This window comes from Delphinapterus leucas, chromosome 20 (genome assembly GCF_059928025.1).
Source record: "Delphinapterus leucas isolate spDelLeu-1000000601 "Yukka" chromosome 20, BTC_Dleu_Yukka2, whole genome shotgun sequence".
Taxonomy (NCBI): Eukaryota; Metazoa; Chordata; class Mammalia; order Artiodactyla; family Monodontidae; genus Delphinapterus; species Delphinapterus leucas.
In genome coordinates, this window is record NC_143148.1 from 3188081 (window position 1) to 3214280 (window position 26200).

General features: G+C 43.6%; 1 protein-coding gene across 1 annotated transcript; it reads right to left on the reverse strand.

Moving 5' to 3' along the window:
• Positions 1–691: 691 nt before the first annotated feature.
• On the reverse strand, positions 692–23601 carry NLRP8 (NLR family pyrin domain containing 8). The gene is made up of 10 exons (XM_022584879.2): positions 22363–23601; positions 21066–21140; positions 18309–19908; positions 17073–17243; positions 14181–14348; positions 11232–11387; positions 9559–9729; positions 7676–7846; positions 4405–4575; positions 692–956 (listed from the first exon to the last, which is right to left on the reverse strand). Exons 1-10 carry the CDS (start codon positions 22742–22744, stop codon positions 827–829), a joined length of 3195 nt encoding a protein of 1064 aa, XP_022440587.2. The 5' UTR covers positions 22745–23601; the 3' UTR covers positions 692–826.
• Positions 23602–26200: the final 2599 nt, after the last annotated feature.

The window sequence follows — 26200 nt, forward strand, 5'->3', positions numbered from 1 at the left end:
ATCTTCCTGGAGCAGGGCCTGAACCCGTGTCCCCTGCATTGGCAGGCAGATTCCCAACCACTGCACCACCAGGGAAGTCCCACACTTCACTTTTTAAAAAAGAGTTCCTTAAACATGAGGTGATTTCCCTGTTCCATCACTTGCTATATTATCTCCCTCAGAAATTTTCTCTGGACACTGTTTTTTTCCTATATTTTATTATTATTTTAAAAACTTTTTATTTTGTATTGGATTGGAGTATAGCCAGTTAACAATGTTGTGATAGTTTCAGGTGCACAGCAAAGGGACTCAGCCCTACATATACATGTATCCATTCTCCCCCAAAGTCTCCTCCCATCCAGGCTGCCACATAATATTGAGCAGAGTTCCCTGTGCTATACAGTAGTGGACCCTCTTTCGAGGCAAGATGTTTTCCTTCGTAACAGTCGATGTACAAGTCTATTTGTAAATAAACAACACTTGACAAGTTTTTGAATTGCACTCATGCACATTTTTAATTCAATTCTCACAATACTCCAGTAGATGAGTCAGATATTTCCCAGAGACAATGTTAACATGACATATTCAATGACTTCCAGAAGCCAGGAGTAGAAGTGAGCTGGAACGCTGCTTACCGTGGTGCCCCCAATTCCGTGACGCCCCCAATTCCGTGACTAATCTATGTCTGACACGTGACCTTCAGTATCTCTGAGGGAGCTATTTGGAGGTCACGTGTTACACCATTTCCCAGAACTAACTGAGCCATTGTAGACTCAGAATGGCCCACAGAATAGGAAACCATTGCCCAATTTTTCATCAGGAAAAAATTATCCAGGGCGGCACCGGATCAATTCGTCCACTCTGCCTTATCACAGCACTCATCTTTCCAGTCCTGAACTATCTTCAGGGTTTTGTTGTTCACTACTGGGCCCTCCAGTCTTCTCATCATATCCGCTCCATCTCTCTGTTTCTTCTCCCTGAGAAGGATAAGAATCAGGTTTGGTTCTCCTATGCTCGGTTTTCTTTTGCAGTGCTGGAAAATATGTAAAACCTCTAGGACAGAAATTTACCACCCATGAGATTGATATAGTAAGTCTCCTACATACGAACACATTCTGTTCTGAGAGCGCGTTTGTAAGTCCAATTTGTTCATAAGTCCAAAAAGTTAGCCTAGGTACCCAACTAACACAATCAGCTATAGAGTACTGTACTATAATAGGTTTATAATACTTTTCACGCAAATAATACATAAAAGCAAAGAAAACATTTTTAATCTTACAGAACAGTCCCTTGAAAAGTACAGTAGCACAGTATAATAGCTGGCATCCAGGGGCTGGCACTGAGTGAACAGGAAAGAAGAGTTACTGACTGGAGGAGGGAGAGGAGGTGGGAGATGGCAGAGCTGAAGGATCCTCAGCCATAGGAGACTGAGGGCAAGATGCACAACCAGTAGAGGACGCACGCACGAGACAATGTATGCCAGACAGGCATACGCAGATGTGAATGCACGTTCACATCTCTGAAAGCTCGCAACTTGAAGGTTCATATGTAGGGGACTTACTGTAAATGGAATATTGCCTGCCGTATCAGTAAACAAAGGATGTCACAGTCATCAGTGATTGCAACCCAGTGGTGAGCTGGTGAGCACCGAGGGAACTCAGGAAGGAAACAAAGAACACCTGCCATCTAGCAGCCATCAGACTGCAGCCACTCCCCACGGTGAGCCCTGAGGGAACTCAGGATGAGAAAACGCAGGATACTGGCCCCAAGTAGCTGAGATACATACCAAAGGAATGATTTCAGTGAGCCCAGACTCTTGCATCTTCCCATACATAGAAAAGTGCTATATGCCTTAACTCGAGGTATCTGCTTTTCTTTTATTAACAGTAATTTTTTGTTCCTACCACCTGCCCTTTGTTGCAAAACTACTATATATCCTAGCTCCCGCCTCACCTCCTCAGAGCAGTTTTCTCAGGGTTACTTGAGACTCTGACTCCTGCGCTTGAAGTCCTAAAAATTCCTACTGAATAAAACCTACCTCTCAGCTTTTAGGCTGTGAATATATTTTTCAAGTCAACAAGCTCAAGATCAATGGTGCAGCTCTCAAGAGCTCAGGGGTGAAGCCCAGGTGCCTTGGATCCACCAATTACAAGGTGTGGCAGGTGCCTCCAAGTGGCCCCAAAGATCCTTCTTCCTGTTTTTCACACTATCATGTAGCCCCCTCTCTCACTGGGCTATAGCGTGTCTGTGTGACCGTTAGAATAAAGCAGAAGGGATGGGTCTTTCAAGATTCAGTAATAAAGGACTGTGGCTCTGTTTTGGGGACTTTTGCCCCCCCTTCCCCCTTCTTCCCTCTCCCATCACTTGTTCAGGAGGGAGCCAGCTGCAACGTTAGGAGCAGCCTTGCAGAGAGCAACTGAGGCCTCCTGCCAACAGCCACGTGGGTGAGCTTGGAGGTTGGTCCTCCAGCCTCATCACCCTCCAGTCAACACCTTAACTCAGCTCGTAAAAGAGCCTGAGTAGAACCATCCAGTTAAACTGCTCCCGTATTTCTGACCTTCAGAAATTTTACAACAAATGTGTGTTGCCTTATTAAGCATTGAGATAATTTGTTCCAGGGCAATAGATAATGAATATACCAGCTGTTTCCTATGACCTATACCCAGAATCCATCGATAATTGAGATCATGATGGTCTCAGGCACTGAACTTAGTGCCTTATAGATGCACTTTCTTCCAATCCTCATAGTATCTCCTGGAGGAGGATGCCAACCCAAAATTACAGATGGGGAAACAGAAAGATCCACTAAGCCCTCCACAGCCGCAGATCCTGGTAAGTGATGATAACACATTCATTTGTTTAAGACAGGGGAGAAGATGAAGAAACAAACAGTTTAAGAGCAGATGGTTATGTTTTTACTTTTTTTTTTTTTACAGTTGGCCAAGAGGCACATGAAAAGATGCTCAACATCGCTAATTATTAGAGAAATGCGAATCAAAACTACAATGAGGGGACCTCCCTGGCGGTCCAGTGGTTAAGACTCCGCACTTCCAATGCAGGGGGTGCGGATTTGATCCCTGGTCGGGGAGCTAAGATCCCACAAGCTGTGAGGCATAGCCAAAAATAAATAAATAAAAAATTTAAAAAAAACTGCAATGAGCTACCACCTCATACCAGTCAGAACGGCCATCATCAAAAAATCTAGAAACAATAAATGCTGGAGAGGGTGTGGAGAAAAGGGAACCCTCCTACATTGTTGGTGGGAGCATAAATTGGTACAGCCACTATGGAGGACAGTGTGGAGTTTCCTTAAGAAACTAAAAATAGAGCTACCATATGATCCAGCAATCCCATTCCTGGGCATATATCCAGAGAAAACCATAACCTGAAAGAATACATGCCCCCCAGTGTTCACTGTAGCACTGTTTCTGATAGCCAAGACATGAAGCAACTTAAATGTCCATCAACAGAGGAATGGGTAAAGAAGATGTGCTACATATATACAATGGAATATTAATTACTCAGCCATAAAAAAGAACAAAATAATGCAATTTGAAGCAACATGCATGGGCTGGAGATTATCATACTGAGTGAAGTAAGTCAGACAGAGAAAGACAAATACCATATGATATTGCTTATATGCGGAATCTAAAAGAAATGATACAAATGAACTGATTTACAAAACAGAAACAGACTCACAGACTTAGAGAATGAACTTATGGTTACGGGGTTGGGGGGAAGAGTGGGGGGGGAGGGGTAGATTGGGAGTCTGGGATTGATATGTACACACTATACTTAAAATAGATAACCAACAAAGACCTACTGTAAAAAACAAACAAACAAATATTTTTAAAATGCAAAAAAAAAAAGAGCAGACAGTAGAATCCAGGTTTATTTTCTCATTTCACACGCAGGAGTTGTGGTTTGTCAGCCACATGAAGGAAACTATAAATCCCCAGGAGGGCTTCCCTGGTGGCGCAGTGGTTAAGAACCCACCTGCCAATGCAAGGGACACGGGTTCGAGCCCTGGTCCGGGAACATCCCACATGCCGCGGAGCAACTAAGCCCGTGTGCCACAACTACTGAGCCTGTGCTCTAGAGCCTGCGAGCCACAACTACCGAAGCCCACGCGCCCAGAGCCCGTGCTCCGCAACAAGAGAAGCCACTGCAATGAGAAGCCCATGCACCGCAACGAAGAGTAGCCCCCATTCGATGCAACTAGAGAATGCCCATGCGCAGCAACGAAGACCCAAAGCAGCCAAAAAGAAATAAATAAAATAAAAAATTTATTAAAATAAAAATCCCCAGGAAAGGAACAAAGGTCGTTAGCAACATCTGCCGACAGCATTTGGGGTCCAGAATCTCACTGCTGATGAGGTTTCCTAGGGCTATGCATCCTGCACAGGGAACCCAGCGGAGACTTACAGAGAGACCTCAGATCCCCACTTCCTCTTCCTGACGGCCTCACGCAGGTGGAGGATGCCCCCGAACCCGATGTCGTTCTTGCTCAAGTCCAGGTATCTCAGAGTTTGGTTGTTGAGGAGCACAGAAGCCATGGCCCGGCAGCAGACGGAGGTGAACAGGCACTTGTCCAGCCTGTGGGAGAGAAACAGGCAGCAGAAAAGTCACCACATCCCTCACCTGAGAGCTGAGCCAGCCTAGCTGCTCACAGCCTGGAAATCACACTGACCGGAATGAGTCATTTCATTCCAAGGAGCTTATTTTTCTTTTCAAAAATGTTATTTTATTTTGGAGTATAGTTGATTAACAATGTTGTGTTAGTTTCAGACATACAGCAAAGGGATTCAGTTGTACATATACATGTATCTATTCTTTTTCAAATTCTTTTCCCATTTAGGTTATTACAGAATATTAAGCAGAGTTCTCTGTGCTATACAGTAAGTCCTTGTTGATTATTTTAAATATAGTAGTAGGACTTCCCTGGTGGCACAGTGGTTAAGAATCCACCTGCCAATGCAGGGGCAGGGGTTCGATCCCTGGTCAGGGAAGATCCCACATGCTGTGGAGCAACTAAGCCCATGTGCCACAACTACTGAGCCTGTGCTCTAGAGCCCATGAGCCACAACTACTGAAGCCATGCACCGAGAGCACATGCTCTGCAACAAGAGAAGCCACCGCAATGAGAAGCCTGCACACTGCAACAAAGAGTAGCCACTGCTTGCCGCAACTAGAGAAAGCCCGTGAGCAGCAATGAAGACCCAACGCAGCCAAAATAAAATAAATAAATAATTTAAAAAAAAAAAAAACAACCAACCCAAGACTAACTTTCTGGAGTAAAAGAATTGTGACCTCCAGAACTCCCTTCGAGTGATTATTAACAAAAATGAAATCCATTATCAGGACTAATCCTAGAAATTAAGGATGTAACCTACTGTGATTTAAATGCTCTAGAGTTATGTGATATCACTTATATGTGCAATATTAAAAAGAACACAAATGAGTATATATGCAAAATAAAAGTGAGGCAGGAGATAGATGGGCTCCAGGCTAGACATTTACAACTGGCCTCCTGTTTACACTTCCCTGGGTGAGAAGAAGTTGGGTTCCAGGCCAGACATTCATTATCAGCCCCCTGTTTACATTTCCTGAAGCAAGAGACAAATGGACTCCAGGACTACATATTTATGACCGGATTCCTGTCTATATTTCAAGATCTGCACCTCGATATAAAAACCAGTAACAGAAATAGGGTAAATAACTAGACACTGGACATTTTTATGGCAGGGACAGAGTGGGACAAACTCTGTTGAAAGATCAAGAGGTTACGTATTTCCCATCCTTGGGGCAAGGGAGACATTGCACATGTGCAGAAAGGCTCCTTGGGGGTCAAAAAGGAGGGGCACCACCCCACAACATGTGATGCTAAGGCCCTCCCATAGGCCTCTGGGCTGAAATCCATCTTGGAAAAAAGTTGCACATGCAAGTTGGGGAGGGTCCTAGGGAAGGTCAGGTGTGGAAAAAGAAATCAGATAACTGGCCAAAGGTAAACAAAGACCCGGAAGAACTGCCTTATATGAATGACTTAACCGCCTCTTTACAGGTCTCCTCCTCATTAGGGAGGACACCCATACCCTTGCTCTCCGGGTGTGCGTCTCTGCCCTGCTTCTATCTTAACTAAGCAAACTGTTTCTGTGTGCTCTCCCACTTGTTGCTGTGCTATGTCTCTAATAATAAGCTTTGTACCTGTTTTACAGGTTTCTTTTTTTGCCTCCTTGAGAAATGCATTTTTCACTGGGGCAAGAGCCAGCGGGTGTGGTGGCTGGGATTCCTGGTTTTCATCCAGGCTCCCCAGGTTCAATCCCTGGGCAGGGAATTAAGATCTCGCTTCACGCCACCGCTCACTGCTGCCTCTCCGAGATCAGAAGCAGTCTCAGAGACATAGAAAACAAACTGGTGGTTACCAAAGGGGAGAGGGAAGAGGGGAGGGACAAATTAGGTGTACTGAATTAAGAGATACAAACTATCATGTATAAAATAGATAAGCAACAAGAACATATTGTACAGCATAGGGGATTGTAACCATTATCTTATAATAATGCTTAATGGGGGTATAATCTATCAAAATACAGAATCACTATGCTGTACACCTAAAACTAATATAATATTATAAATCAACTATACTTCAATAAAAAATAAAAGCTAACATTTCTGAGTGAAAAAAGTGATCTAGACTTAGAACCCAGATCATACCAATAGTGAACAGAAAATGCAGGTAGGAAAGAGGCAAAAAAAAGTTGTATATGTATAACTGAATCACTTTGCTGTACATCTGAAACTAACACAACATTGTAAATCAACTATACGCCAATAAAAAAAATAACTCAAAAAAAAGTTTCAACCTTTGTCATCAGAGATGTCTATAAATCTTTTCTAAATATTTAGGGTAACCACTAAAACAATTAAAAATAGGATGAATTCTTTCGAATCCCTTGGCTAGTATGCATGTTAGCATAGAGACCTTTAGGAGAAGGAAAAAATATACACAAAAAAAGATTCCCTAAGCATAAACATTGATTTTGGAAGACTCGCCATCTAAGGTATTAGTCTAAAATTAACAAATTCTTCTTTATCTTTCATTGAATGGAAGAATTTAACAATGGTCCTTAAACTCTAACATTCACAGGAATCATGGGAGGTGTTTGTGAAGCACAGACTGGGGGGTTCCCCACCCTCAGGGCACCACAAGATCCAGCAGCCCCACTTCTGGGAATGGACCCAAAGGAATCGAAACCAGGATATGGAAGAGATGCCTGCACCCTCATGTTCATAGCAGCACTATTCACAATAGCCAAGACACGGAAGCAACCTCTATTCCCATCGACAGATGAATGGATAAAGAAGATGTGGCATATACATACAATGGAATACTACTCAGCCGATAAAAAGAATGAAATTCTGTTTGTGACAACATGGGTGGACCTTGAGGGCATTATGCTCAGTGACATAAACCAGACACAGAGAGACAAATGATGCAAGAATTTGCCTTTCTAACAACTTCCCTGATGAAAATGTTCCTAGTCTGAGGACTGTACTTTGAGAACCACTGCTCTGAAGTTTCCAAGTCCTCCAACCAAATGGAGGGAACACCCCAGAAGTGCAAAACACATTCCCACATTCTACCCCAAAAGAATTTTACAGACACTCGGTCTCAAAGAAGGAAACGGGGACAACTTACTCAAGAATCTGTAGGCCAGAGTCAGGGTTCATCAGGGCCTGACAGAGCAGGATAAGCCCGTCGTCCTTCAGGCTGTTAAAACCAAGGTCCAGACTTCTCAGGTTTTTATTTTTATCAAGAGCAGAAGCCATATCCGGACAGCACTCAGAGGTCAAGGCACAATTTCTCAGCCTGCAGAGAAACACCAACAAAAACACCCTTAGCTTTCTTTCCCGCCTTTTTTTTTTTTTTTTTGGTATAACAGCTTTATCAAGATATAATTAACGTGCCATATAGTTCACCCATTGGAAGTGTACACACCATTGGTTTTCAGTATATTTACAGAGTTGCACAACATTTACCATGATTCTAGACCATTTTCATCACCCCAAAAAGGAAAACGGTGTACGTTTTAGCAGTCATTCCCAATTTCTTCCCCCACACACCCCAGCTCTAGCAACCACTAATCTGATTTCCCTTCCTGTCAATTTGCCTATTCTAGACATTTAATATAAATAGAATCATACTATATGTGGTGTTTTGTGATTGGCTTTTTTCATTTAGCATAATATTTTCAAGATTCATCCACTTTGCAGCATGTATTAATATAGTTTGTTGCTTTTTATGGTTGAATAATATTCCATCATATGGAGAGACCACACTTTATCCATTCATCAGCTTTTGGACACTTGGATTGTTTCCCACTTTTTTGTTACTACAAATAATGCTGCTATGGAAATCCGTGTACAATTTTTTGTGCAGATTTTGTTTTTATTTCTCTTGCATGTATACCAAGGAGTAGAATTGCTGACTCATGTTACGTTTCTGTTTAACCTTTTGAGGAGATACCCGTCTGTCTTCCGAAGCAGCTGCACCATTTCCTGCTTCTTTTTGGGATCCTGAAAGCTTCAATGGGTTCAGGGGATATTGTGTGTCAGTTCGGCATTTCTGCTTTTACCAGCCAGCAAATTTCTTTACGGTTTAAGACAGTCTGAGTTTAATTTCTGTCAATGACAGCCAATGTGCCCTGATACCTAGGGGAAGTCATTTAAAGAATTCAGGATAGAGTGAGATAAACGCCAAACAAGATATCACTTAGTATGTATGCGGGTCCATATCACTGAGGTTGATACATGACTCACTTCTAAGCAGAAAGCCAGGTCACATTACATTATTCTGATCTCAGAGGTATAACGCTCACTCCCAAACTCTAGGAGTTAGAGGAATACATTGGATCAGAGGTTCCCAAACTTTCTCCATTTATGCCCTCCTTAGCATCTCACTTTTTTCACATCACCCCTGTACTTCATTAAATTTTGCTCTGTGGAATTCCCTGGGGGTCCACGGGTTAGGACTCCACGCTTTCACTGCTGAGGGCCCGGGATTCAATCCCTGGTCAGGGAAACTAAGATCCCACAGGCCACACAGCATGGCCCAAAAAATTTAAAAAATAAAATAAAATCTGTTAAAAAACATTTTTGCAATGCACTTGCTCTGGTGATCGCAATTGCTAAAGAAGGAGCTTTGCAAAGATATGACATCATTGAAAGGAAGGTAGCACAACCGGATGTTAGAACAGAACTACCTCAAGCTAATAGTTCTTGCCGCGATGAACAGATGTCAGTACCTCTTACATTTAAAATATCCTGCAGCACCTCTCTGAGTTCACCCCTGGGTACCTCGGCACACAGTTTGAGAACTCTGCCGCTAGATAATTTGCCTCTGAAACTGAAATCATAACCACCTTCTTCTTCGTTATGCTTTCTTCCAGTATCAGCACAATGCCTAAAATGCAGTAGGCACTTAACAAGTATGTTGCATAAATGGACACATACATCACAGTTGCTCTCCATTGCCCCATTCTACTCCAGGGAGTTCCAAAAAGAGGACATTTGGGGACTTACACCAGCCTCTGCAGAGGATACTGAGAGCGTTGCAAGGCATTCCAAAGCTGTTTTGCCCCATCGTCCTTCAAGGCATTTTTTGCCAAGCTCAAATGGGTCAGATTCTTGTTACTCGCAAGAGAAGAGATAAGACTTTTGCAGGAAAGTGACGTGAGGTCACAGTTCTCCAACCTGTGGGAGAGACACACACAGACAGGGTGCAATTTAATTCATGCCTGCGACAGGATTTTCCTTGTCTCGTGCTGAGAGATGAAGATTTCAACCAGGGCTTTCCTTCTAAATGCAAACGCCTCATCCTACTTCTGTTACCAGCTCTTGGGGCTTCCCAGATTTAAGGGGGAGGATAGAACTTTGATGTGAGAAGCAATTGGGGATCAGGAAAACAGTTACAGAGAGGGATGAAGAGGGAAGAGAAAGGGACCAGCAATGACTAAACAGTAAATAACGTATATGGAGGTGACCTGGGAAGAGACACCATCTCACAAGGTAAAGAAAGATAGAAACACGCACTGAAGACAGAAGCGGGCACTCGTATTAGAGAAACTAACATGTATAGGAAGGTCCTGAAAACGTTTTCATGTGTGGTGAGGGAAGTGCAAATGTAAACAAGAAGGTATCTAATGTTGTAATAACTTTGTATGGTGACAGGTGATAACTAGACTTATCATGGAGATCATTTTGTAGCATAGAAAAATATCAGATCACTGTGTCATACACCTGAAACTCATATAATATTGTAATTCAATTATACTTCAATTAAAAAATAATAAAGTGGTACTTGAGTCATAAATAAACAATAACATGTTATTTTCTGCTCAACAGATTGGCAAAAGCAGTAACAGTAACAAGAGTCGGATGAGAATTTGGAGTTGGGGGAACTTTCATACACACCATTGGTGGGACTGCAAATTGGTACCAACAGTCTGGAAACAAGCCTGGTAGAACTGAAGATGAATGCTCTCCATGATGTGGCAATTCTACTAGTGTATGTCGGTGTGTCAGTGTGTGTGTGTGTGTGTGTGTGTGTGTGTGTGTGTGTTAATAGCTCAACCCTCGGTGGCAAGTAAGATGGACACCTAAATTGTTGCACATTCATACAAATGTTATCATTCAGCACCAAAGAGGAACAGCCTATAGAAACAACTAAACACTGATGAAGACTAAAATGTCAGTTGATTGGAAAAAGCACACATTGCTCAATGAGGCCACTTATGTGAAATTCAAAGCACTGCAAAACTGTGCTCTGTTTAAGGATCCATATACAGTATTATCAGTGTAAATACAAATAAGGAGCCTGATCAACCCAATTCAAGATGGCTATGGGGGCATGGGGGTCACGGACTTGGGGATTGATATGATCAGTGGGGAAGGAAAACAGTACGGTTAAGGCTCTATTTCAAAAACTGGATGATGGATACATCAGGCTCATTATAGTTATATATTCTAGGATATTAGGTGCAAATTTGTACTTTTATGTAGTTCTGTCTCTCTGTCTCTGTCTCTCTGTCTGTCTCTCTCTCAGCTCAAGACTTCATTGCCCCATCTATGTCATTAACAATCACGACTTAATTTTGCTCCATTATACACACATTCCCCCATTTCTGTTTTTCTCCTAGAAACACTCAATCTACCAAACAACTGGGCAACAGCATGACAACCACAAAAAGACTTACGACAGCTTCTCCAGTTGGGCCACTGGCAGGTGGTGACATGGTTCAAACCTCTCCAGGGAGCTACGTTTCAGCATTAGAGTCTTCAGGTGAACATTGTTTTTGAGATTCCTGGCGAGATCAGCCCAATTTCTCGGGCTGAAAGGGCAATCTTCCAACCTACAGAAGCCACGCAAAAACACTGAACCTTAGCTCCTGGGGAAAATGGTACCCACATAGCCACCTAGACCTCACCTACTGTCTCACATCCTTGTTCTTCACCCAAGAGTGACTGGAGGGGTGATTTCCATCTTGCCTGAGTGAACCCGCATCAAATTCAGCGTCTGAATTGCAAATAATCAATAGAAAATAATACACACTCAGGGCCATGACAAATTGGCATGGGCTAACTGTCGGGCTCTAATTCCAAACCAGGGACTTGATTCTGCCCCTGAAACACAACTTCTTTTTAACATTTATTGGGCAAACCATTTTCAGGATAAAGAATGAGATTCAGTCAAACTATGGCCCGTGGACCAAATTTGCATTACCACCTGGTCCTGTACAGCCTGTGAACTGAGTGATCTAAAATTTTTTTTAAAATTTGGGCTTCCCTGGTGGCGCAGTGGTTGAGAGTCCGCCTGCCGATGCAGGGGACGCAGGTTCGTACCCCGGTACGGGAAGATCCCACATGCCGCGGAGCGGCTGGGCCCGTGAGCCATGGCCTCTGAGCCTGCGCGTCCGGAGCCTGTGCTCCGCAACGGGAGAGGCCACAACAGTGAGAGGCCCGCGTGCCGCAAAAAAAAAAAACAAAACTTAAAATTTATTTTTGGCTGTGTTGGGTCTTTGTTGCTGCACACGGGCTTTCTCTAGCTGCAGCGAGAGGGGGTTACTCTTCGTTGCAGTGCTCGGGCTTCTCAGTGCGGTGGCTTCTCTTGTTGTGGAGCATAGGTTCTAAGGCGCACGGACTCAGTAGTTGTGGCTCGCGGGCTCTAGAGCGCAGGCTCAGTAGTTGTGGCGCACGGGCTTAGTTGCTCTGTGACATGTGGGATCTTCCCGGACCAGGGCTCGAACTCATGGCCCCTGCATTGGCAGGCAGATTCTTAACCACTGCACCACCAGGGAAATCCCTAAAATTTTTTTTAATAGTTAAAGAATATTTTGTGACACTTGAAAATTAAATGAAATTCAAATTGCAGTGTTCATACATAAATAAAATCACTAGTAAATTATATAATTATTACAGTTAATAATACAATTGATACTTAATAAATCATTAAAGTTATTGATGAACTCTATGAATACATAATTATTGATCATAATAAAGTTTTATTGGAACACAACCATGCCTATTCATTTGCATATTGGCAATGGATATTTTAGCACTCTGTCACCACTATTTAATTCAGATGTTATAGCAGAGTTGGACAGTCTTGACAGAGACTGTACGTCTTGCAAAGTTAAAAATATTCCTTACCTGGCCCTTCATAGAAAAGGTTTGCTGAACGCTGACACCGATAATAATATAGTAAGAAAAATCAGGAAGTAATGAGTTTTAACTATTACCTTTGTTTTTTAATATAATTTATTCGATACTAAGTTTATGTGAGTTAGCTTTTTAATAATGCTGTTTAACAACCCTCACCAAATTCCTGAATGTTTAACAATCAGCTCTTGCAAGCCAGGGTGGGCTGGCCCAAGCTCACCCCTAAGGCTATGGTTTCTCTATCTCAGACACACCTGGGACATCAAATTGTAGTTTTCAAGCTGAGTGAAACTTAGAACCAGAGGGTAGAATGGTGGTTGCAGGGGCTGGGGTGGGGGAAATGATGGTCAAAGGGCACAAACTTCCAGTTATAAGATGAATAACTTCTGGAGACCTAATGTACATCATGGTGACGATGGTTAACAAGACTGTAGTGTATACTTGACGTTTGCTAAGAGAGTTGATCTCAAGTGTTCAGATGGTGGCTTTGTGAGGTGGCACATGGGTTATGTAGCCTGACTGTGGCAATCATTTCACAGTGCATACATATATGAAATTGTCACCTTAAAAAATATCTGAGTGAACAGCCATAAAAAATAATGAAATATTGCCATTCACGGCAACATGGATAGACCCAGAGATTATCATACTGAGTGAAGTGATTTAATGACAAATATTTTGATATCACTTATATTGGAATCTAAAACATAATATAAATAAATTTATTTATGAAAGAGAAACAAACTCACAGGCATAGAAAATAAACTTATGGTTACCAAAGGGGAAAGGGGTGGGGAGAGGGATAAATTAGGAGTTTAGGATTAACAGATATACACCATTATATATAAAATATATAAACAATAAGGGTTTACTGTAGAGCACAGGGAACTATATTCAATATCTCACAATAACCTATAATGGATGAACATCTGCAAAAATATATGTATAACACAACAATGTAAAGCAATTATACTTCAATAAAGATGTTAAAAAAATATATATGGAGGGCTTCCCTGGTGACCCAGCGCTTAAGAATCCTGCCTGCCAATGCAGGGGACACGGGTTAGAGCCCTGGTCCAGGAAGATCCCACATGCCGCAGAGCAACTAAGCCCATATGCCACAACTGCTGAGCCGGCGCTCTAGAGCCCGCGAGCCACAACTACTGAAGCCCGCACGCCTAGAGCCCGTGCCCTGCCACAAGAGCAGCCACCGCAATGAGAAGCCCGCGCACTGCAACAAACACCCAACTCAGCCAAAAATAAATAAATAAATTTATTTAAAAAATATATATGTATAACTGAATCACTTTGCTGTACACCCGAAACTAACACAATATTGTAAATCAGCTCTACTTTGATAAAAGAAAAAAGCTGAGTGAAACTGACAACTGATTGCAGTAAGATGTCAGGCAGGCTGAGCATGTAACCCCCCCCCCGAACGGACTGCCTGGGTACCAGGGTTCTCTCTCCATCCCTCCCAGTCTCACCTCAGACACTGTAGAAAACACTGGGGGTGTTTCAAGGCATTGCACAGCAACTCCATGACCTGGCATCTCACTTCCGTGTCTTGTATTTCCAAGTATCTCAGGTACTGGTTTTCCACCAAAACCCTGATTAAGTCTTCATTCAACACGAGGGGGCTCACGTGCCTAAAGCTGCAGAGGTAAGCAGTGTCCGGTTATCATAGGCTCGCATCAGCCCATCAGCTCTTTTTTCTTGAACAGCTTTATCGAGGTATAATCGACACACCAAAAAAAGTGCGTCTATCATATACCTAATGCACCCAATTTCATGAGTTTGGATGTGTTCATACACCCATGAAACCATCACCACAATCAAGGTGGCTAATTAGTTTTTTTTCCCCTCCAGCTTTGTTGAGATGATACAGATAACAACGTATCAGTTTAGTGTACATCGCTTGTTGATTTGATGCACTTACATATTGCAAAATGACTACCACTTGAGCATCAGCTAACCGCCTCCATCTGGTCACATACTTACCATTTCTTTTTTGGGGTGAGAACATTGAAGATCTATTTTCTTAGCAACTTTCAAGTATACCATACAGTATTGTTAACTACAGTCACCATGCTGTGCATTAGATCCCCAGAAAGTATTCAATGTTTAACTGGGAGTTTATAGTACTTTTTTTGTTTTGCGGTATGCGGGCCTCTCACTGTTGTGGCCTCTCCCGTTGCGGAGCACAGGCTCCTGACGCGCAGGCTCAGAGGCCATGGCTCACGGGCCCAGCCGCTTTGCGGCATGTTGGATCTTCCCGGACCGGGACGCGAACCTGTGTCCCCTGCATCGGCAGGCGGACTCTCAACCACTGCGCCACCAGGGAAGCCTATAGTACCTTTTGACCAACATTTCCCCATTCGCTAATTAGTTCTTCTTCGTTCAATCAGTCCATAAATGCATGAGGCCCCTTTCTGTGCAGCCCAAGGCTCCAAACTGGATTCTCTTCTCAGCTCAGCCTCCTAGTTGGACGACCTTACGTGAGTCACTTAATCTCCCCGAGATTCATTTCACATACTCGAGAAAGCTCATGACATTTTCCACTTAGGACGTTCGTGAGAATTAACACAAGTGATGCCTGTAAGAGGTTATGCATAGGGCTTGATGTAGAAAGGAAGGCACTCAAAAAATGGGAGCTAGGGACTTCCCGGGTGGTCCAGGGGTTAAGATTTCGCCTTCCAATGCAGGGGGCGTGGGTTCGACCTTTGGTCCGGGAGCTAAGATTCCCACACGCCTTGCGGCCAGAAAAGCAAAACATAAAACAGAAACAATAGTGTAATAAATTCAATAAATGTTTTTAAAGAATTGGTCCACGTCAAAATAATCTTTTTAAAACAATGGGAGTTAATGATAATCATTACAATAACAGGAGAGAAAATAGGTCAGATACTGGTCAAGTGGGCTATTTCAAGGAATTTTGATGAAGTATTGAGTTTCTGGGTTTTAAAAACCATAGGGAGGGGGTGTATAAGGTAATAGCTAAGAGAACTGATTCTGGAGTTTAAATCTGTCTTCCAATTACATACCAGCTGTGTAACCTCGTGCCCTAGCTTCCTCATGAAATACCTACTTCTTTAGGATGGCTGTGAGTTTTAAGGGCACTGAAATGTAATGCTGGACCTAAGACAGCCCAGCAGAGGGTGAGTGCTACATAAATGTCTGTACCTTTTTTGCTATTGAAGGTAATGTTGCAGCGATGTTCTCAACCATTCCTCCGAGTCTGTGCATATGTATTTACCTTGGGTGGATTTTAAAAAGTGGACCTTGGGGTCAAGGTGTACATGCACTTTTCATTTCGTAGAGCCCGCCAAACTGCAACTGGATCTGGCTCACCTTCTTCCCTCCTTCATGGAAATCTTGACCTGTGACACGCAGGGGCCTGCTAAGCGTGATTCATCACAGAAGTGTGGTGTGGCGATGGAGGAGGCGAGCCTCAGACCACCTGAGATGGGGAGCGTTCCCCAAAGCTTACTAGCTGTGTGATCTCAGACAAGTCACTTAACCTCTCTGGTTCTCCCTTTAAAAAAATCAGGATAACAGTACTTACCCCAAAGGGATGCAGTGGTACACCATACTAAGTACCGGCTTAGCACATCACCATTCAGGCAGTAAAAACAACTAGGAGTTTTAGTTTTTTGAGGAACCTCCATGCCATTTTCCACAGTGGCCGCCAGTTCATGTTTTCACCAACAGTGCACTGGAGTTCTCTTTTCTCTGCATCCTCACCAACACTTACTATCTCTTGTGTTTTTGATGACAGGTGTGAGGTGATATGTCATTGTGTTTTTCATCTGCATTCCTCTAATGTTTAGTGATGTTGAGCCTCTTTTCATGAGCCTGTTGGCCATCTGTATGTCTTCTTTAGAAAAACGACCTCACTTACATGTGGAATCTAAAAAATAACGAAACTCATAGAAAAAGAGATCAGATTTATGGTTGTCAGAGGCGGGGGTGGGGGAATTGAGCGAAGGTGGTCAGAAGGTACAAGCTTCCAATTATAAGACAAATAAGTGCTGGGGTGACTGTAGTTAACAATGCTGTGTGGTAGATTTGAAAGATGCTAAGAGAGTAGACCATTCAATCACTAGGAAAGAACATTTTGGTAACTGTATGAGGTGATGGATGGTAACTAAACTTACTGCGCTCGTCATTTTGCAATATATTAAGAGCAAAATATATTATATTTGCAAGTCATTATGCTGTAAAACGTAAACCTACAGTGTTATATGTCAGTTATATCTCAGTAAGACTAGGAAAAAAACCTATGGACGTGGATGCCTTGAGCACATCTAGTGTGAGCAGAGAGGGAAACAGACTGTTTCCATGGAATTCCTTCCAACTAGGATTTGTTTTATACTCACATCAGTTTTTGGAGTTTACAGTGTGGATGTTTCAGTGCTGTAGAAAGGACCTTCACTGAATCAGGATCCATAGTGCTGTTTGTCACAGCCAGGACTTCCAAACTCTCATGTGTCCTAAACACAGAGCAGAAGTCTTGCCACCAGAGATAACACCTATCACTGCCCTCTGGTCTGTGTGGGAGAAAAAGAGAAAAGGGCTCATCGTTAGAGATTAAGCTTGAGAAAACCTACTAGCAAACCCAGGGCTTCCTTATGGTCACAGACCCCTTTGTGACTTTCAAAAGATGCCCTCATTTAAGAAGATGCCCAGCAGAACTGTTTCAGGATTTTTCATTTCATTGCAGGGAGACTCGTGGCCTCACTTATATTGTCCTATGACTTAGGGAAAAAAGGAGTTGCTTTTTAATCACTTAGGATTTATATGAGGGCAGAGATTAGGATGCAAAATATCATCCATATCTTACTCTGTGCTTATGAAATTGTTACTAAAAAGAAAAAACTCTATATAGGAACAGAATAAGGGAAAATTATTCCTTCTTTTTGGGGGGTGGGGGAGGGGCACGGTGAGCCAGAATCCAAAACCCAGAGAAAGATCTGCACGTAGTGTCTTTGGCTCCGGGAACACCTCGAATTTTCTCCTTCATTCTTCCCCATCATAGGAAGTCTCGTTGGACAGCACTTCCTTAGAGACTAAAAGGCTTATGATATACAGAATTGGGGTGATAGATGAAACAGAGTCCCCACATACATGGGAAAGAGGGTGTGCAGCATAGAGGCAAGGTAGGTGAACCACTCATCTTGTTTTTTTCCAGGATTCTCCCAGTTTTAGCATGGAAATCGGCACCCCAGGAACACCTTCTGTTTGTTTTTGTTTTTTTTTAACATCTTTATTGGAGTATAATTGCTTTACAATTGTGTGTTAGTTGCTGCTGTATAATAAAGTGAATCAGCTATTCATATACATATGCCCCATATCTCCTCCCTCTTTCGTCTCCCTCCCATTCTCCCTATCCCACCCCTCTATGTGGTCACAAAGCACCGAGCTGATCTCTCTGTGCTATGCGGCTGCGTCCTACTTGCTACCTATTTTACGTTGTGTTCTGTTTTTAAGACTGAAAGTCCCATGTGCAAGGGATCCCCTCAAGACGGAGGTGGTTGCCCTAGATGCCCAGGAGATGGTAGGCAAGGTCCCCGATAGGACCGTGAATCTACCAAGGGAGAGATGGGTGCACTTACCCAGAGGCAGGAAGGGGATCCGGGTAGAGCCTGCTCGCTTTGGTGATGATCAGGGTGATAGTCAGCTCTAACTCCTGCAAACGTCGACAGAACTTGAGGCAAAAGGCAGACACTTGCACGTCTTTACTTCTGCTGATGACCAAAGTAGCTTTACGATAGTTGTTTAGGATCTGACTCACAAATACCTCCTCCCGGATTTCATGCAGACAGTTGAATAGCTGTGGGACCCCGTGGTGTGGGGTTGGTGGATCACATTCATGTGGCTCGACTGCGACTTTCAGCAATTTCTTCTTGTTGCCCAAGGACACCTTGCATCCGAACACCTGCTCCACGGCTAGAGCGCACGTGTCATTTAAAAGGCCAAATAAAAAAAGTGCCATCTGGGTGAGATGGTTTCTCTTTCTTCCGGGATGTGCTATCAGACGTAGGACGTGGAACCGGTCCAACACATGGAAATTTCTGAGTCTTCGTGGGAAGCAGAGAACATACAACAAGGCAGCAAAAAATTCCTGGAAGCTCAAGTGGGCAAAGGCATAAAGGTCTTTGTTGCCCACCACCCTTCGAAAAATATTCGCGCTGAGAAAAATCTCGATGTCTGTTTCATCCAGTCTGGCCAGATTGAGATCTCTCTTATTAAACACCCATCTCCTTTCCCACATACCCTCTGCGGCCAAGGAGCACAGACCTTTCAATTGTTCTTGGTGAGTCTTATTGAAAAGGTCTCTAACCCTGGTTGGAAACAAGCTGGAAAGAAAGTAGACGAATACAGCTGTGGCGTTTGGAAATGTGTGCAGGAGATTTGCTCCTCTCTCCATCTGCTGTTTCAGACAAGAACATACCATCCAGCAGATGACAGGGACCTGGCACATGGAGAAGAGAATCGTGTTTCCCATGACAAAACTCAAGGCTTCATCGGCTTCGCTCTTGTTTCTGAAGTACGTCCTGAAATACCTGGATCTCTCAGGCACACTAAACCCTGTAAGGGTTATCAGAGACGGGCATTTCAGAAAGGGATTCAAGTTCTTCCAAGAGGTGAACCTCAGGAAGATGATCAGCGTGGCCCCAGGAAGCATTCTTTTGCTCAGCAAACTGGTCAGGAGGACAGACCAGGGCACCTTCTGGCTCCAGTCTTCACTCAGGTCCTCTGGTCTATCTATGAGGGTTGAGGTTAGTTCCTCAAAACCATCAAAGAAGAGCAGAAGCTGGTCTGCTTTGGATATGATCTTGGACGCCAGAGCCCGAGACCCGGACAACTTGCGTGCAATGAGCTCAGCGAAGCTCTGCTCGTCCAACTGGTCCATCTCCTGGCAATGGAAGTAGAAAGCGTTCCAGAGCTTGTGGGCATAGAACTTGTTTTCTGCCCATTCTAACATCACTTTTTTGGCCAGGCTTGTTTTTCCAACCCCGGCGACCCCCTGAAGAACCACAGTCTTGGGCTGTCTTCCTTGAGGTTTTCTGGGAAGAAGTAGACAGGGTAAGAATGTCTCTTCTCTGTGTAGGTCTTGGTAAAAGAAGTCCATGTGGTTCCCAGGCCAAGTGGTGCTGTTCCATAGGGTCGAATATTCATTCATCAAGTGTAGTCTGTACTCCCGTAATTTATCTGGATGAATGAGAAGGGAGAGATACAGGGTACAGCATCAGTTGTTTGTGAGAACTAACTGAACAACCAGAAAACGAGGCTTGACGTCCACATCCAGCTCCAGGACACAGTGCATCAATCACGCACGTTTCCGGAGAGCAGGGCATCAATTAAGAAGCTGCAAGGAACAGAACAGACAACTTGAAGTGGCTTAGACAAAGCAAGAACTGCTCTTTACATAAGAAGTGGGGGGCGGTTATAAAGTTCTTGAAATTGGTTCAGTGACCCCATAGCTTCTATTGGCACCGCAGTTCTTTCGGTCCCTTCTTCCTATTTCTTAATTCTCAGAAGATGGCTGGGGTAGCTTTACCTATGTTATTTGTATTTTTTAAATTAAAAAATATATTTTTAAAATTTTATTTTGGCTGCATCACACGGCTTGTGGAATCTTAGCTTCCCCAACCAAGGATGGAACCTGGGCCCTCAGTAGTGAAAAGCGCTGAGTCCTAATCACTGGACCCCCAGGGAGTTCCCTAGAATCCTACTTTGATGGTCCAGGATAATGGAGTAGGGGAAGGAGGGATGGATTAAGATAGCTGCTGTGTTTGCCTATCTGCTGACCATTCCTAGCCTGGCAACAGCACCCTAAATTTTTTGGAGAACTGCCCCCTTCGCACTCTCTGACCGTTACTTTGGACAGTGGCTGGACCTACCATCAAGCTGTCTCATAAGCACATAAGCCAGTGTCCACCTGCCAGAGCATTTCACCACATCATTCATCGAGGAGCTCATGGTCTCAGTTCATTCAGGGGAGTGAGCTCCAGGACTTGTGTTGGACAAATGAGAAATAAGCACTCTGTTTTCCTGCTGGTGTTGCTAAGGGAAGCTGGTGGCAGAAACGGCCAGTGTGCAGAGGAGGGACCACTCAAGACTGAATCCAATGGAAGGAGGGAGAGAGTGATGTCTCGAGGATGTAGCCTGAGCCCCTGCATCCAGCTGGGTCGGTGGCCGGACTTCCCGCTTAGGTGAGTGCACAGCTGCTCTCTTTTCTGAAGTTCTGATTCACAGAAGGGACACTAGACATACGCATTTACAACCTGCCTTGCCTTGGGGACTGGGCTTCTCATCCCCACCCATAGCCTGTTTTCCACCAGAATCTGCACAGGGCCAGCACATACCAGCCTCATCTTCCTCCAAGTTCATTTGTGTTTCTCTTGGGTTCAAGGCCTCTGGTTCCAAGTTAGGTAAAATGTCTGGAACAGACAAACAAAGAGCCCCTCATTGGAATGATAAGGTGGACAGAACAGGGAGAGCAACATGGAGGTAACGGGACCTTTTAGGATAGCGGCAGCCACGTCATTCACGAGTCTCATTCTCTCACCACCTTAGTTCAGGGAGAAGAAGATTACCTAGACCTCCCATCTTGATGTTAGGAAGTGTGAAAATGGTGGTGTGTCAGAAGGTCCTGAGGAGGGTGTTTAATAACATATAAATGTACAGCCCAGCCAAACACTGCACTCACACACACGCATATGTAAAACACATAAACACTTTAATATACATCTATGTGCATTTAGGAAGCAACCTAAATGTCCATCGACAGATGAATGGGTAAAAAAGATGTGGTACATACATACAATGGAATAGTACTCAGCCCTAAGAAAGAATGAAATAATGCCATTTGCAGCAACATGGATGGAATTAGAGATATGTGGAATCCAGAAAATGATACAAATGAACTTATTTACAAAACAGGAATAGACCCCCACACACAGAAAGCAAACTTATGGTTACCAAAGGGAAAAGGTATGAGGAGGGATAAATTGGGAGATTGGGATCAACATACACACACTACTATATATAAAATAGATAACTAATAAGGACCTACTGTATAGCACAGGGAACTCTGCTCAGTACTCTGTAATGGTCTATATGGGAAAAGAATCTAAAAGAGAGTGGGTATATGTATATGTATAACTGACTCACTTTGCTGTACTAACACCTGAAACTGAAACTAACAACACTGTAAATCAACTATACTCCAATAAAAACTTAAAAAATCATAAAATAAACAACAATATCCTACTGTATAGCACAGGGAACTCTACTCAATATTTTGTAATAAGCTATAATGGAAAAGAATCTGTAAAAGAATATATATATATATATATATATATACGAATCACTGTGCTGTACACCTGAAACTAACCCAACCGTGTAAATCAACTATACTTCAATGAAAAAGGGAGCCAATTTCCAAATTAAAAAATAAAACCATAATCGACAGAAATAAAAAAACGCTTTAATATACATTTATGTATGTGCTATATGTGTATATATCTATGTATGTGCATATTTAGATGTATAAGATAGTAAAGTGTAAATATAGTGTATCTACATAGGAGAAGCTAGTGAAGCGTTTAGTTCTGTAGCACCCAAGCCCAACCCCATCTTGTATACCAGATTCTCACTCACCATTCAGCTCCATCTGTACCCGAAGACACAGTTCTGCCTGGTCCATCTTGGCGAAGATGTCGTGAGTCACCTCCCAAGCGAGGCGTCCAGGGAAGGACTCGATTAGGAGGTGAACCACCTCCGCCCACCGGGCTGTCTTCAGCTGGTCCCAGCTGATCTGGAGAGAGCCAGGTCTGGGGCTCTCTTCCACTAAAAGCTGCTTGAACCTCTGTAGATTCTCCTTGCTTAAATAGACCATGTACAGCATGACTCCGTCTTTGAAAGGCAAAGCGGAGGAGGAAGAGGATGGGAAGAAAGAAAGCGAGTGAGCGGAGGAAGGAGGGGGGGAAGGAGATGAGGAAGAGCGGGGGGAAGAGTCAGAATCCCAGCTCACGTCACTCATCTGTACCCGAGGCCGAGGGCTTCAGCGCCAGCGATAACGAGGACCAGTTGGAAGAGAGAAGAGACGCGACCTGGGGAGACATGAAGTTATAGGGACGTGAGAACACCACCCCAGGGGACAGATTTATGTAATCCATACTTGATGGAGCATACCATGTGCTGGATATCCTCTTCCCCTCCCTTCCTCCAAGATTCTCTGGCCTGCGGAAAGACCTGGGAGCCCCTCCACTATTGGGGCTCAGTGTTTAGACTCAAAACCACTTTGTAGTTTCTAATTCTCTATGCCACTTATTAGCAAGGTGACTTTGGGAAAATTGCAGAGCCTCTTTGTGCCTCTTTTCTCATCTCTGATACCGGGATCTTATCATACGTGCTCTTGGGGTTGTGAGGATTGTCAAAGAGATACACCCACAAGTACATTTAAGACAGTGCCTGGTTCATCATAGCTAACAATTACTCGGGGCTTCCTTCTATTGTGTGTAAAAAGTGGAATGTGGAGGAGAAAAGAATGAATTCACTAGGGGGAGTGGGGCTTTCGCCTTGGTCTACCTACTACTCCTATCCTATTGCTTCTCTGAGTTATCTTTTTTATTATTATCATCTGTTAATTCTCATCTCCATCACCCGAGAACTTCCTGGATACTTAAGTCATCATGTATTGGGCACTGACTCAAAGTTTTATCTCCTTCAATTCACTGCAGTAGTTTTGGAGAATTGCAAGCTCCCTGTGGATGACGACCACCTCTGAAGTAGCCACGCGACTTAACCTTCACCTCCACTCTTGATTCTGTTATGCTGATATTTGAGCAAAAAGAAAAAGTCTACCTTAAGAGAAAAGAAAGGTCTCAAATAAACAACCTAACTTTACACCTCAAGGAACTGGAAAAAGAACGAGCTGAGCCCAACTGGACCTGGTGAACTCAAGTATCTGGTGTAGTAACCGTAAGAAAGTGATGTGGAAAAATAGGAGGCGGAAGAGAGAGGAAAGCAACACCGCCACTCACCGCTGAAGGGCATGAGGCTGCCTGTCTCCTTCCTGCCACAAACACCTCCCAAGGCAGAAGGAAAAAGCACTCGGTCTGCCCCACTTTCCACCTTAAGAGGCTCTGGGGTTCTGGGCAACGTGCATCCTCCCTTCCCATTGGCTGGGGCTGGTGCGTTATCATTCTTCTCCATGGCACAGATTTGAAAGCATTCAGCATCCTGGGTCAGAGGAATTGGGCTACAAGGCTTATTCTCACAGGTGCTTCCAATTTGTGAAGGATCTGCTCCCCTACCTCTTAGATTCAGAAGAACAAGCAACTTTAGAAAATTACAGGATTGGAGTGTTCCCCAAACTCACAGAGGGCTAACACTGCTGTCAGCCCAAAGGTGCTGCATCCAACGGAAAACATCTAGAGCAATTAATTGGATGATCTCGTTCACATGAGCATCTCCCCTATTTGGAATGTAATCTTACTAAGCAAAAGGAGGGTTTCAGTATCACCGGCACCTAATGTGGGTCCCAAAGCAATAGACCCTGTCGAAGGAGACTCAAGAGACAGAGCAGGTAGGAAAATGACACGAACACACACAGAGACATATATATAAACACGTATATTGGTAGTAGATTTCCTTGCGGTCTTTTGGGTCTTCTGAAATGTAATCAAGTTATCTGCACATATAGTTTTACCAGTTCCTTTCCAATTCTTATGCCTTTCTCTAACTGCTGATTTAAATTTAAAATTAGTTACAATTGTCAACTTCCTGGATCTCCAGAGCTTATTAAGTTGGAAGGTGGGGCAGACCAAGTGCATTTTCCTTCTGCTTTGGGAGATGTTTCTGACAGGAGCCAGGAAGCCTAATTCCCTCCAGGGGTGAGTTAAATTAGTTTAAATTGTAGTTAAAATTGCTAATTTAATTGGCTAAAACCTCCAACAGGACATTAGTTAGTGGTGGCCATGAGACCATCTGTCTCGTTCCTGACTTCAGTATAAAAGCCTCCGTGTTATGATGGAACAGTTTCACAGGTGGTTTTCCTGGCATTGGGAGAAGAAATGGTCCCTAGATGCGGTTGCCTCTGTGGTTTTCAGGCCTCAAGGACACTTTTTAAAATTTTTATTGTAGTTGATGTACAATGCTGTGTTAATTTCCTCTGTACGGCAAAGTGATTCAGTTATACATATATACATTCTTTTTAATATTCTTTTCCATGATGGTTTATCCCAGGAAATTGAATATAGTTCCCTGTGCTATACAGTAGGACCTTGTTGTTTATCCATTCAATATATAATAGTCTGCATCTGCTAACCCCAAACACCCAGTCCTTCCCTCCCTCACCTCACCTCCCCCTTGGCAACCACTAGTCTGTTCTCTGTATCTGAGGCCTCAGGCACTCTTGATTCCTCTAGTCGTTCATTGTTCTACAAGATGGTAGGAGAGGTATTCACATCCGTGGCCTTTGGCTGAAGTGGAAGGTTCCATTTACATCAGATGGGTTTTAATTAGAAACCCATCTCTGCCTCTCCTCTCCCAGGTGGGGATGATTTACACCTAAAAGAGAAGGCCTCTGCAATTACCTGTAGCAGCTGGGTCTTGGTGGCTTCTTGCCCCATCCCCAGACACGCTGCAACAGAGGGGGCGGGACGCCGCGAGACAGACTTGATAGGAGCCAGTTGGACCCGAGGGCCAATCACAGGCTGGGGAGGGCGTGGGGTTGACTTTCTTTGAGGTTCCCTGCATCCGCCATCTAGCAACTTGTGTGAGATTAGAAGTCTGCTCGGTAAGGGACGTCTGCTTTCTATGGGGCTCCGAACTTTCCCTTCCTTTGGTTTTTCTTTTCTTTTTTTAAAAGAACAGCTTTATTGTGATTGATTTAAAGTCGTGGGGTGGGTAGAAACAACCAGCTTTTTTGAGGTATAATTAATATACGAAAAAGCACTGCACATATTTTAACACACGTAACTTGATGAGTTTGGGCACAGGCATACACGACAATCAAGGGAATAGACATAGCCAGCACCTCCAAAATGTTTGTGTCCTGTGTGTATGTGTGTGTGTAGCAGGAACATTTAACATGACACCCATCCTCTTAAAATTTTCAGGGTACAATAGAGTATTGATGACTATGGGCCCTTTGCTGTAGGGCAGATCCCCAGAACTGATTCATCTTGCATAACTGACACTTTACACCGTGGGAGATACATACAATAGGACTTTATTCAGCCTTAAAAAAGGAGGAAACCCTGCCGTTTGTGTGATGACGCTGGAGAACATTATCCTAGATGAAGTAAACCAGTGCCGGAAGGAAAATACAGCAAGATTCCACATCTGTGAGGTACCGAAAAGACTCCAACTTGTAGAAGCAAAGACTAGAACGGTGGTTACCAGGAGCTTGGGGTGGGGGAGTGGAAAATGGGGAGTTGTTGCTGGCGTTTTCTTAATCAGCAGGAATCTGTTGCACCTCTGTCCTCTCATT

Bases quoted from the DNA above. Each gene is read 5' to 3' on its own strand.
- NLRP8 (XM_022584879.2), bottom strand. From the start codon at position 22,744: ATGAGTGACGTGAGCTGGGATTCTGACTCTTCCCCCCGCTCTTCCTCA. The intron at 19,909-21,065 runs GTATGTGCTGGC...TCATTCATCCAG, and splicing joins CTTGGAGGAAGATGAGGCTG to ATAAATTACGGGAGTACAGA. The intron at 7,847-9,558 runs GTAAGTCCCCAA...GTTTCTCTGCAG, and splicing joins TATCCTCTGCAGAGGCTGGT to GCTGAGAAATTGTGCCTTGA.